The sequence below is a fragment of the Hylobates moloch genome, unplaced genomic scaffold, assembly GCF_009828535.3.
Source record: "Hylobates moloch isolate HMO894 unplaced genomic scaffold, HMol_V3 SCAFFOLD_2, whole genome shotgun sequence".
NCBI lineage: Eukaryota > Metazoa > Chordata > Mammalia > Primates > Hylobatidae > Hylobates > Hylobates moloch.
This window is the reverse complement of record NW_026652277.1, coordinates 143,541,598-143,554,558: the sequence shown is the minus strand read 5'-3', so window position 1 is coordinate 143,554,558 and position 12,961 is coordinate 143,541,598. Positions and strand designations below refer to the sequence as shown.

General features: G+C 39.0%; 1 protein-coding gene across 3 annotated transcripts in view; it reads right to left on the bottom strand.

The window, feature by feature from the left end:
- The window catches only part of NCOA7 (nuclear receptor coactivator 7), a 146,136-nt gene that overhangs the window by 48,556 nt on the left and 84,619 nt on the right, over nt 1-12,961 (bottom strand). For all 3 annotated transcript variants that reach the window (XM_058435542.1, XM_058435541.1, XM_032158408.2), the window contains exons 4-7: nt 8,172-8,251; nt 4,770-4,877; nt 1,944-2,057; nt 615-740 (exon numbers count right to left, since the gene is read on the bottom strand). In XM_058435542.1, coding sequence (XP_058291525.1) covers nt 615-740; nt 1,944-2,057; nt 4,770-4,877; nt 8,172-8,251 — 428 coding nt within the window. The remainder of the gene's footprint in view (nt 1-614; nt 741-1,943; nt 2,058-4,769; nt 4,878-8,171; nt 8,252-12,961) is intronic.

Genomic DNA, 12,961 nt, shown 5'->3' with positions numbered 1-12,961 from the left:
CTTTGTGAAAACAAAAAAACAAAAACACACATTAAACAACCAACCAACAACCAAAAAACTAAAAAGAAGATACAGCAGATATTAATATAATATCATCAACAGCAAACACAGGTTGAGAGCTTACTATTTTCCAGATTAGGTGCTAAATTCTTTACATAAATTATCACTTTTCATTACCATATCCTATTAGTTAAATTTTTTTATTGTTCCTATTTTATGCATGAGAAAAATGGGAGCTTAAGACGTAAATACCTTGCCCCTGGTCTCAGAGTTAGTGGGTGGTGGAGTTGGAATTTAAATTCAGTGAGTCTGACTCCAGCGTTTGCTGTTATATGTATACTATATTGTCTCCCTAACAATTCATAGGCCCAAACTAAAAGAAAAAAACAATAAATCCAAGATCACAAAGAATCACATTTCCACTCAGTGATAACATTTACCTCAATAAGTAAAATGCCAGGCATCCAACAGAAGAAAACTAATGGATGCTTGTCAAATCTAAAATTGACACTTTGGGTAAGATCTTTTAATGTAGCCTCTGTTCCAGTAATTTGTAACTTCGTTTAGTTTTTCATAGATTTCAAGGAAAGGAAACAAATTACATTGCTATATACCTTTCCATCGGTGAAGTATCGACAATTCATTTTTAAAAATTTCACCACACCTGGCTCGTCTTCTTCAGAAGTAGATGATAAGACTCTTTCAATGGGTTTTAAGGCCTTTCGTGCTAAGTCAGCATCCTTGTGAAAGCAAAAAATTTCAAAATCAAATAAAAGCACTTTTCAAACAAATTATGTGTCTAAATCAAGCCCCACAAATTCCCTTTGAGTATACTATTTCTATTTAAGTGGAACATTAAAAAGGCAAACATCCTTTGTCCTTCAAAAATATCACAAATGTAATAACAGATACCCAAATCAAACTGTTTTTTTTTTTATAAAAAGCAAAGGCATATGTATGAACCCATAAAACTTGCTCATGAAATGTCTTTAGAAACTAACCTAAATGGACTGAGTGCGGTGGCTCACTCCTGTAATCCCAGCACTTTGGGAGGCTGGGGTGGGCGGATCACCTGAGGTCAGGAGTTCGAGACCTGCCTAATATGGTGAAACCCTGTCTCCACTAAAAATACAAAAATTAGCTGGGCATAGTGGCGGGCGCCTGTAATCCCAGTTACTTGGGAGGCTGAGGCAGGAGAATCGCTTGAACCCAGGAGGCGGAGGTTGCAGTAAGCCAAAAGCATGCCATTGTACTACAGCAGACTAGGTGACAGAGAAAGACTCTGTCTCACACACACAAACAACAACAACAACAACAGAAACACTAACCTAAATGAAAAAATTCACATTAGACTCATGATTCAATTTCTGTTTTTTTTTTTTAAAAAAAGGAGGAATACAAATAAACTATCCATGTCATTGGAAATTTAACTTCATACTTTTAAACAAGGCAGGCATTTTTGCCTTTTTTTTTTTTTGAGATAGGGTCTCACTCTGTCACCCAGGCTAGAGGGCAGTGGTACGATCATGGCTCACCACAGCCTCAACCTCCCAGGCTCAAGTGATCCTCCCACCTCAGCCTCCTGAGTAGGTGGGACTACAGGTGTGAGCCACCACGTCTGGCTAATTTTAAAAATATTTTGTAGAGACAGAATCTCACTATATTGCCCAGGCTGGTCTCAAACTCCTGGGCTCAGGCAATCCTTCTGCCTCAGCCTCCCAGAGTGCTGGGACTACAGGCATGAGCCACTGTGTCTGGCCATTTTTGCCTTTGAAACCTTAAATGTGAATAAGTTTCCATTGGAGAGGATGCATTCTCCAATTACCTAATCTCGACCATTTACGGAGAATTTCAGATGTAATCTTGTGAGAAATAACATATTGAATTCTACAACTCAAAAGAAGTCTCTAATAAAAATGAACTTCAGTGCATGATATACATACAGGCAATTTATCATATTCTGCGTCTGATGATGAAGGAGAGACAGTAGCACCAGGACTGGATGACGATAGCCTTAAGGTACTGGAAGGAGAGTTGGCATCTGGTACAAAAAGGACCTGAGAATGGGAGAGAAGAGATGGGTGAGTACCAGGAACCAGGCAAACCACCAGCGAGTGTTTGGAGAAGTTATTCTCTGCACAGTATCATGTTCAGTGCATGATTACGACCTAGGTTGCTTTCAAGAAACTCATAAGCAACTTAGGGTGTTCTAGACTAATCCATGAAATGATCCTCAGCTTATGAATGTGTGTAGTACAAAGGGTACAGAACATGCCTGTAGACACTGCAAGAACTCAAAAAGAAAGGGAGAGCAAGGCCAGGCGCAGTGGCTCATGCCTGTAATCCCAGCACTTTGGGAGACCAAGGTGGGCAGATCACCTGAGGTCAAGAGTTTGAGACCAGCCTGGCCAACATGGTGAAACCTCGTCTTTACTAAAAATACAAAAAAATTTAGCTCGGCGTGGTGGCGGGCGCCTGTAGTCCCAGATACTCGGGGAGGCTGAGGCAGGAGAATCTCTTGAACCCAGGAGGCGGAGGTTGCAGTGAGCCAAGATCGTGCCACTGCACTCCAGCTTGGGCGACAGAGGGAGACTCCACCTCAAAACAATAAATAAATAAGTAAATAAATAAAAAGAAAAGAAAAGAAAGAGAGAGCAAGGTGGGTAAGTATTCTGGGCAGGCCAAGTGAAGCAAGTGGGTCCAAGTGAAGCCCTGAAGAATAAGTGGAAATAGGATAGGAGAGAGGGAAGAGCCCTCCAGGGTGGGGGACTAATAGGATAAAGGAAATGAGGAGAGAGAAGCATGGCTTCTAAACTTAGAAGCCAGGTAGAAATGGAACAAACCCAGCTTGCTAACTCCAAGCAGACTCTGAGTTCTAAAGCAGTAGGTCCTTATATGATAAATTGTATAAGGTAATACCAATCAAATAATCCCAATATTTTCTCTTCAAACAGTGTCTGGGTTATGTAAAACTAAAAACTACCCCCCCGCCCCGCAAAAAAAATTATACAGAATAGCAACCTCTGCAAAATATTCTGGTTCTCAAAACATTACTACAATCCTGTCATTCAATACTCTTTTAATGAGACATGCTACATTGTGGCATGTATCAAATATAATCTTTTGTTTGTTTCTGAGATGGAGTTTCACTCTTGTCACCCAGGCTGGAGTGCAGTGGCACAATCTCAGCTCACTGCAACCTCCACCTCCCACATTCAAGAGATTCTCCTGCCTCAGCCTCCCAAGTAGCTGGGATTACAGGAACCCACCACCAAGCCTGGCTACTGGCTAATTCTTGTATTTTTAGTAGAGATGGGGTTTCACCATGTTGGTCAGGCTGTCCTTGAACTCCTGACCTCAACTGATCTGCCTACCTCGGCCTCCAAAGTGCTGGGATTACAGGGATGAGCCACTGTGCCCAGCCAAATAATAATCTTAAAATGATGACCTTTAATGTTATAAAACAGAATTCAGAGCTAATCATATAACAACTGATTACTGATCAATATTGTTATTCACTGTCTCCTATCTTTCCAGTCATTTAAACCTCACTTCAATCCAGAAAATATTTGAGACAACAACAAAAAACACATTAAAATAAAAGTAGGAAAATCAAAGTCAAGGGGGGATATAAGATGAGGACTGATTACTACTAAAAATATATGCACCAAAACTAGTAACCACTTATTAAGAAGTGGGCCATAAAAGTGACTCTGAGTTTCCATATAATTAATGCAAAGAGACAACATCATTAGTTAGCAGAATTCAATTTCCATGAGATAAAAATGAAGTTTCTCAGGAGTACAAGTACTCTCCTATAGAATCTCATACAAAGGAGCATTCTAGACTGAATTATTTGTCCTCTATGATGCACTAACAGTAAATATAATAACCAGTTTTGGAGTATTGCCTTTTATAGCATCTTCAATATGGGTCAATGGCAAATTTAGAGTTTAGAATTCTGTAAAAAGCAATTTACAAAGGACTAAAATTCTGTGGTCTTGGTATATAGCTCTTATTTATCTTATACAGCTAAACTAGAGTAATGAATGGATGACATTTTTCTCAAGCAATTCTCCACTAATAGTAATTTTTTTTTGCATCTGAACTGTTAAAAAAAGTATTAGGTAACATAGATTGTGATTCAATTGTCTGAACATTCCAAATGTCAAATCTAAGGACTAATTCCTATGCTGAAACAGTTGACTGCACTGTAGAGAGAGGTGAGCAGCCGCCAGAACATGTGCTACTTCAACATGGAAGTGAGCCTGGATCATGGGCAGGGGTGAAAGTTTCCTATTGCCTTCAGAAAATAATTTTGGGTTTGCTCCCATCACATATGCAAATCAGGATTTGAGGTCTTAAAGTTCTTAACCATACAGCAATGCTGTCATTTTAGCCTAGAAACAAATTTTAAGCATGTGTAGCCAAGGTATCCTGTGAATATGAAAATATCTTAAAGTTGAGCTGGGTGCAGTGGCTCACGTCTATAATCCCAGCTACTTGGGAGGCTGAGGTGGGAGGATTGCTTGAGCCCAGGGGATTGAGGCTGCAGTGAGCCATGATGGTGTCACTGCATTCCAGCCTGGGCAACAGAGCAAGACCCTGTCTCAAAAAATAAATAAATAAAAATAAAGGAGAGAAAATATTGAACCAAAGCACATTATCATTTATGATAATCCTGTGACAAACAATAGTGAGGCACTGAAAATGGCAATAAAAGATAAATGCAGAATTTCTAGAGATATATCCAATAAGAGTATAATTACCTGGCCTGGAACAATAGTATGTGTGAAAAGTTTATTTAGTTCCACCAATTTATTGGGAGTGATGTTAAATTTCAGTGCTATGGAGTTTAGGGTGTCCTGGTTTCCAGCCTAGAATAATCAAACAAGTAAGAGTCAATAAATAAAGCAAAAAAATTAATTTTGATAGATACTATTAATTTATCTGCAATATGAATAAAGTAATAGTTCCATCAAGATAGACTACAAGCAAGAGTGACTACGTTGTCAATTCTTAATAAAATCATTTTAAAGCAAAGTCTTAAATGCAATTCATTTCTGGGCTTCCTCATTTTCAAATTTCACTGTCCCCTAATAGATTTCTAATTTTACTTTGGTGCAACTTAGGCGCATGAAGTAAAGGTCCATGAGCTGTAATGAAGACTACAACAAGAAAAGAAATACAATGTACACACAGTCCCCACCCTCAGGGGAAGTGGAGCTACTTTCTCTCTTGTAATTTTCTGTCTATTTGCATGACTTTTCCATATACTATAAACTGCTGGCTTGTATGGCAAAGCTGGCAAAATGTTTTCTCCTAGGCTCAGCACACTGCTTGATAGATGGAGGGTACTCAAAAAGTTGATGAATGAATACTGTGAAAGCAAGGAAATCAGAAAGAAATTCAGATTAGCTACCAATAATTGTTCACTGTCATTAAAACCACACTTTTCTATGGTCAAATTAGTGTTATTCTCTAAATCTGTAAAACTTGTGACATATGTCCCAGGTGTACACTTTTCTTTCCTTCTGTAGTAGAGGAGGAACAGGAATAGAGGGCAGTGAGAAGAGGAGAAACTTCATAGGAAAACAGCTCTACCCAGAAAAAAAATTGGCTCCCTGATGTCATGTCAACATCCCAGGACAAACTCCCTGACCAGAGTTGCCAGATAAGACTTGCTAGTGGGAGGTCACTCTGATGAATGTCACTGAGAAGTTCCGATTGATAGCCCTGGGTCAAGACTGGTATAAGTTCTTTGTAAGCAGAACTGGCTCCACCAGGTGAGCCTTGAATTATGTGGAGATGTGAGGAGGCTGAAGGAAGATGTGGACTGGTGAAAGGGTAGAGATGTAGGAGGAGAATTAAACCCATCGCTGCCTTCAGTATCAAAAGTCCAACTACTAGATGAACTGTCTCAGACTAATCAAAGGTTATGGTTACAGATTACATTGAAACAGCCTCAAAGCCCTTCTAGAACAAGTTAGGATATATGTAGTATGTATAATTTTTTAAATCACTAAAGTAAACAACATATGCCACTACTTCTACCCTAGGCAAAACCATCTCCACTAAAAACAAAGTTAAAAAATATTTTTAATATTGTATTATATATTTGTATACTATATTCATATTTTATGAGTAAACTTGTAAAACATACACTGTATAGGGGGATCAGAGTGAGAAAAACTTTAAATATGCAGTTATTAAAGACAAGACATATATGTAGAATTAGGGCACAGACCCCAAGAGGGATGTTGGTATCATTAAATGACTGAAACCAAGCCAGAATGCTTGATCATCCACAGCTCAGGAGTAATAAAAGCATTCGGGTAAGTGCTAGCAGGTTCTTTAAACACAAAATTACAGGAGTTACCTTTTATTTCCAACGACAAGCACAAAAACAACTTGCCAAATAAAACTAATCTCCATAACATAAAACAGAGAGGTAGGCATACCTGCATTATTGACTTGATCACTTGTTAATATTTAATTAATTTGGAGTTTGATTTTTATTTTTATTTTTTTACTGTCACTACATTATTCAGTATATACTATAGGAAGTAACTCCTGGCAAAAGCACCTCTCCATTCTTTGGAAGAGCATGTGAATAAAGGTGCTAGACAAATACATACAGATCTTAATGATTATGGCTTTAGAAGTAATATTGTTATTAATAATAAATAATTGAGTCCAATACTTCTTGAGTGTCTATTTTGAGGTAAGGCACTATTCTAGGTGTTACGAGGATCAATAGTATATTTTAGACAACGGTAATATAAGATATAATCATCCCAAATCCTTTCTAAAAATGACTATGCTTATAAACTTTAGAAAGATGTCTAGAGACGTTCACAGGGCATTGAGCATGAAAGCCTGTGACAGAGATCTTCAATGTGACTCTACAGAGGCTTGCAGATTTACCATTGCAAAAGAAACACCAGCAAAGAATTAGATCTTGCTGCCTGTCTTATATAGGGTCTGGCATTGCTTATAAATAATGACTATAAAATAAGTACACATTAGGAAAATACAACCAGGCAATGGCAATAGCACTTAATTTCTTCTTAGAAGTCAAAGAGAACACTCCTCAAGACTGCTATTTAATAGTGAATTAAAATACATCTACAACTGAGTCCCCACTTTGTGCCAAGCCTAGGATACATAAGATACAACTCCTGGCCTCCAGGAGCTTATGATGCAGTGACAGAGATGAACACATGGCACACAGTGTGGAGTTGTAGTAATGAACACACATCTAGCATTGTTCATCTACTGCTCAACAATATGGAGATCTATACCCTGCAAGTTACCAGGAATATAATGTGAACAAAGAGATGTCTAATCTCTCTTCATGGATGTATGAATTAAAGCATGAGATAGAAATTAAAATAACAACACGCTAATGAATTAATAATGTTAAACTGAGATAAATTATGTTAAGCAACATGATTCTACGAGAATGTTAAAAAAGGGATATGGCCTAGACTGGCTGGAAAAATCACAGAAGGTAGTAACGAACATGGAGAGTAAGGGGATGAAGATGTCAAGAATTAAGTTCTAGCCTGCACAAATGTAGGAATGATGGAGCCATTGTTTCTTGAAAGACGACCAAGCATGGAGGACTAGGTGGGTATGTTGAGTAGCCAAGTGAGTACATAGCTTTGGAACTTAGAAAGAACATCTGGGTTGGTGACCTAAAAGTGGTAGTTCCTATTTATATCAAAGATAATTCAAGTCATCAGTTTGTTTGGAGGTTCTAACAGGGCAACACAGTTACTAGAATACCCGTGACCCAAGAAATGTCCTCCTCTATTGGGGAAGGTCATCCTCTTCATCCAAGCTCCAGAGGGATGCACACGGAGTGGTGGGGGAAGAAAGGGATACCTGCCTAGTCAGCCAGATCAGCCTAAACAATGCTGGTGGTCAACAGGGTGATGGATGTTGTAGCCAGATCACCCTTACATTCTCAATTCACTGGTTTATTTGAGATTGACCGGGGAGGAAATATGGAGGAAAAAGAAATGACCTAAAACTGGTCTTAAGAAGCTTGATTGTTTAATGGGTACACAAGAGGAATGCAGCCAAGGGGCAGGATGTGTCAGGGAAAACCATTATATAAATCTAGTGCTATTAACAAACATTTATACCACCTTGGTTATACTTACAGTGTATTCCATAGTCCCATGGGGCTTCTGAACCACCATCTTCTTCTCTTTTTTATCATGTGTTTTGTTTTGATTGTCATCTGAAGAATAAATTGTATGTAAATGAATAATTTCATTTTCAGGGACTGAAGACAGGGTAAAACTACCATATATAAAAACCCACTTTCAAATCAACTTGACAAAAAGACACTAATAGGAAAATGGACTCAGGGCACAAACAGATCATACTCATAAAAGCACACTATTCATCCTGAATAAATGATTAATGTTAATATAATTAAACAATATAAATAAAAACAATGAGGTAATGTTTACAGTTACTAATGGCTTAAATGATAATGTATAATGATTATGAAGTTAGAGTAAAACCAGTAGAGTTACCCCATAAATGATGCCTAATGTAAATGAGTACAGTCCTTTTAGCAAATGATTTGGCAATATGTAACAATAGCCATAGAAAAGTTCATTCTGACTCAGTAATCCTTCTCTTAGGAATTTATCCTAATGACAAATTCAAAAGAAGAAAAAGGCTATATATCAGCATATGGTCACGCAATATTATTTATAACAATGAAAACAAAAAGAATATGTCCAACAATATACTAAGTTGGACCATGGATTTTACTATTTTTGGGGCTTTTTTTTGAGACAGAGTCTCACCCAGGCTGGAGTGCAGTGGTGCGATCTCGGCTCACTGCAACCTCTGTCTCCTGGGTTCAAGCAATTCTTCTGCCTCAGCCTCCCGAGTAGCTGGGATTACAGGTGTGCGCCACCATGGCCAGCTAATTTTTGTATTTTTAGTAGAGACAGGGTTTCACCATGTTGGCCAGGCTTGTCTAAAACTCCTGACCTCAGGTGATCTGCCCGCCTCGGCCTCCTGAAGTGTTGGGATTACAGGCGTCAGCCACCACACCTGGCCAGATTTCGCTGTTTTTAAAGGTCAAAAATGGCCAACCTGCATATGATTCAACCTAACTGTCAGGGTTAAATACATCTCGATACATTAATTCAGATATCAGAAACCCCAGAACTGTACTGCAATAGATAAAAATGTGACAAAAAGAATATAAAATTGAATTAACCATGAAAAGATGCTCCAACCTGTATGTGATCAGAGAAATGCAAATGAAAACAATGTATCATTTTATACCTATTAGCCTGGTAAAATCAGAAAGCTGTACAATTCCAATGTTGATAGAAATGTGAACCACTACAAGGAATGTAAACTGTTCAGTCATTCCAGAGAATTAAGTATATATAGCTCATATGACCTAGCAATTTAACTCACAGATAAGCATCCTCTCCCAACAGGTATATACTTTATGTACATCATAAGGGACCCGCTGAAGGATGTTCATCACAGTATTATCTATGGCAATGGGGAGATAGAGGGTAAATAAAGCATGGTAGGTAAGCTCTGAGATTCCAGAGCAATTAGATTCCAGCAACTAGGAATAACAAGCCAGAAATATACACCAAAAGTGTAAACAGGTTTACATCAAGAAAAACTGAATGGGATGTTGGTGTCCATCTGTTTTAAATATACATCACAGATGGACACTAAAAAAAACACATAAATAATTTCATAGGTACATAAAAATAAAAACCTATATACACTGAACACAATAGAATGGTGTGAAGTCGGGGAAGAAATGGGAGTGGAGAACGAGAATAAAAGGGAATGAATGATAAATGACAAGAAGCCCAGCTTGGACCAGTAATGACAGACTATGATCTGAGAAGGGTGATTAACTCAGCCCCCTATATCTGAGGTCCTACAAGCACACATACACACACACGGAAATGTCTCAACAATATCATTTCATCTATATCACAAACATGGGGGTCCTAGATGAAAACTGAGGGGTGACATAGAAACATGAACATAGTTGATTCACATAGGATTTATCTGACTTTTAAATATTTCCTTTAAATTATTTAAAAATTAAAGCCAAGATGAAAAAATAAACTTGAATAGATGCTTCCATTACAGTCCTGTTCTAGTCATCTATATCTTCAAATCAGAACCATTCACGGAGCCAAAGAGACCCTGAACATTCCTCTAGACTATAAAAAATGATCTCCCTACCTACAGGCAACCACATCTAAATTACTTCAGGAAGACAAGACTATTGACTATGTTTTTAGACCTCCAGATAAGGAGATTCAAAAGTGCAATCACCATATTTTACAAATCTTTTGATGGAACAAATGTAAAAACTGGTTTGCCTAGTTCTTGGCAGGTAAGCAATAAAACATTAACAATACTTGTCTTTCTTTCCTTGTAAAGAATCTGAAAAATTTTAATTGTTTGTTTTTGCTTTGTTTATGTGGAAGACGAATACCCCAGGCTAATTCTTCCCATAGTTCCTTTTGGGATTAGGTTAAGTGTTGTTCATTCCTTTTAATATCTCAGCTCCATTTTCTTTGTTGCATACTTCTGCCCTTCTTGCTGCCATCATAAACAGCTGTCGCTTTAGGTCTTTGTACTTTCAGAATAGTCTGTTTATATCATTTTGTAGGTAGCTTCCTATTTCTAGAGCCCACAACATGCTTCCTTCTTCCCATATCTGGCAGCTTCTGGCCAACGCCCTTCCATAAGCTGTAGCTAGATATCTCTGGTCCTAATGGGGAGCACTACTAAAAGCCACCAACTGGTGAGAGTTTACATATTGCACAGCTACAAAAGAAAAATGCATGTTGGCTGAGCCTTTCAGGATAAACTTAACTACATACACCTGAATTAGTACAAAAGTTAAATTACCTTCCTTTGCCACAGATGGGTAGGCTAGAAAACTGTCAAGCATGTAATATTACTAAAGGAAAAACAAAACAAAACAAAACAAAAAATGCCTTCCCTTCAGAGTCTAAGATGTTGAGATCATGGAGGTGAAGACCGTGATGATGCACCCATCCTTAAATGTCTTGTGTCTTTTTTTTTTTTTTTTTTTGAGACAGGGTCTCACTCTGTCACCCAGGCTGGGGTGCAGTGGCACTAACATGACTCACTGCAACCTCCACTTCCTAGATGCAAGCAATCCTCCCACCTCAGCTTCCCGAGTAACTGGGACTACAGGCTCATGCCACCACACCAGGTTAATTTTTGCATTTTTTGTAGAGATAGGGTTTCACCATGTTGCTCAGGCTGTTCTCAAATTCCTGGGCTCAAGTGATCTGCCCGCCTTGGCCTCCCAAAGTGGTGGGAATACAGGTGGGAGCCACTGCACCTGGCCTTGTCTTGTATATATAGTTGAATAAACCTTCCAGTACAGATGAATAAGCCTGATGAGTTTGATTGTGAGGCAACACTTTTCACTGATGTAACATCACACCAGGCAAATCATGTGCACCTGCCAAAGCCACAAGGCAAATACTATGTTTTACAGTTGGCTCAATAGAGAAGCAAAGAGGATATAATTTAATTGTCTTTATATCATTATAGCTTAAGGCAAGGTTTCATACTGCTTCAGAAATAATTGTTTTGCAGTGAGTTGAAAAGACGGTCAACTATGTGTCTCAATGAGTGAAGTCCTGTGTGTCTGGGACTGGGTGCTGCAGCACATAGTCCACAAAGCACTGGAGGGGCTTCTGGCCCTGGTGAGAACCAGGATGAGGCATGAGCTGCCACGGGAAAGGACCGCTCCATTGTGCTTTAGAATGGTGCTCCAACCCTAGTGTTTTAGGTAAGGATCCACGCCCATCCCAAAGGGGGCAACTGTCGTCCAATGACACTGACCTTTCCAGCTTCAGGTCTCCTCACAGATCTTTCTACCTACCCAAATTCTGACTCTCCCCTTGTGTATAAGAACCTGAGGCAAATGACGGAAAAGTATCTACTGCCAAGGGAAAAGTTGGCCAAGTGTCCCTCAGAAGCCATTTAGAGCAAAGCAACTGAACCTCATACTTGCCCAGCTCTGAAATAAAGTCTTCAGAGCAGTTTTCCCCGGTCCAATAAGGAGTACCTGTAACAAAACTGACAAAACCCATAGAGGAATAAAACACAGGTCCTTCAGCCTAGCCCATTTCTTTCTGCATAAATCCTGGAGGTAAGAGCTGGAATGGGGAGAAAGAATGGGGTACCTGTGTTGACCTCAACCCAAGTGGATCTTGGTGCCCTGTCCATAAGTCCTGCCACCTCCCTTGCCACACCATAAAAGGGCCTGGAGTGACCAGAACACAAGACTCTAAGATCCTGCATCTGAGATAATCCCCAGTACAAGTTTACAGGTAGAAGACTTTCCTCTCTCTCTCATGAACTGGGGCTAAAAGAAGATGCTACCTAGCAGTATGCCTGGGGCCTGGAGGGGCATGACAGCCAGATGTGAAGATATCCCTTGTAGTGGTGATACTGAAGTCTTGGATGAGGCTACGACATCAAGAGAATGAATAAATTTTAAGAGGAGGCCTGAAGTTTGAGAATAGAAACTAAGGAAGGCTTAGATTTAAGGACTGAAAAAAATATGGCTGATATAAAGGGGGAAAAGCAATTAGAGGGATGAGAAAATGAATGCAATGTCACAGAGGCCATGGAAAAAAGGAAGGTAGTGTCGACACTGTGAAATGCTGAACAGAGGTCCAGAGATGGAAACGTGAAAATGGATGAACGGAATTCACAGAGAGGTTTTGAAAGTAAAGGGAGCTCAAGACAGATGCTGTCAACATCACCAGTAGAATAGGGGTAAGGCCATCTGCTAAAATGCAGTGGAGTAAAGATAGGACTGAAGGAGTAAGAGTAATGAGATTTGGAAGAGTTACTATGGCAAAAATGAGGTTTCAAAAATGTGAACATT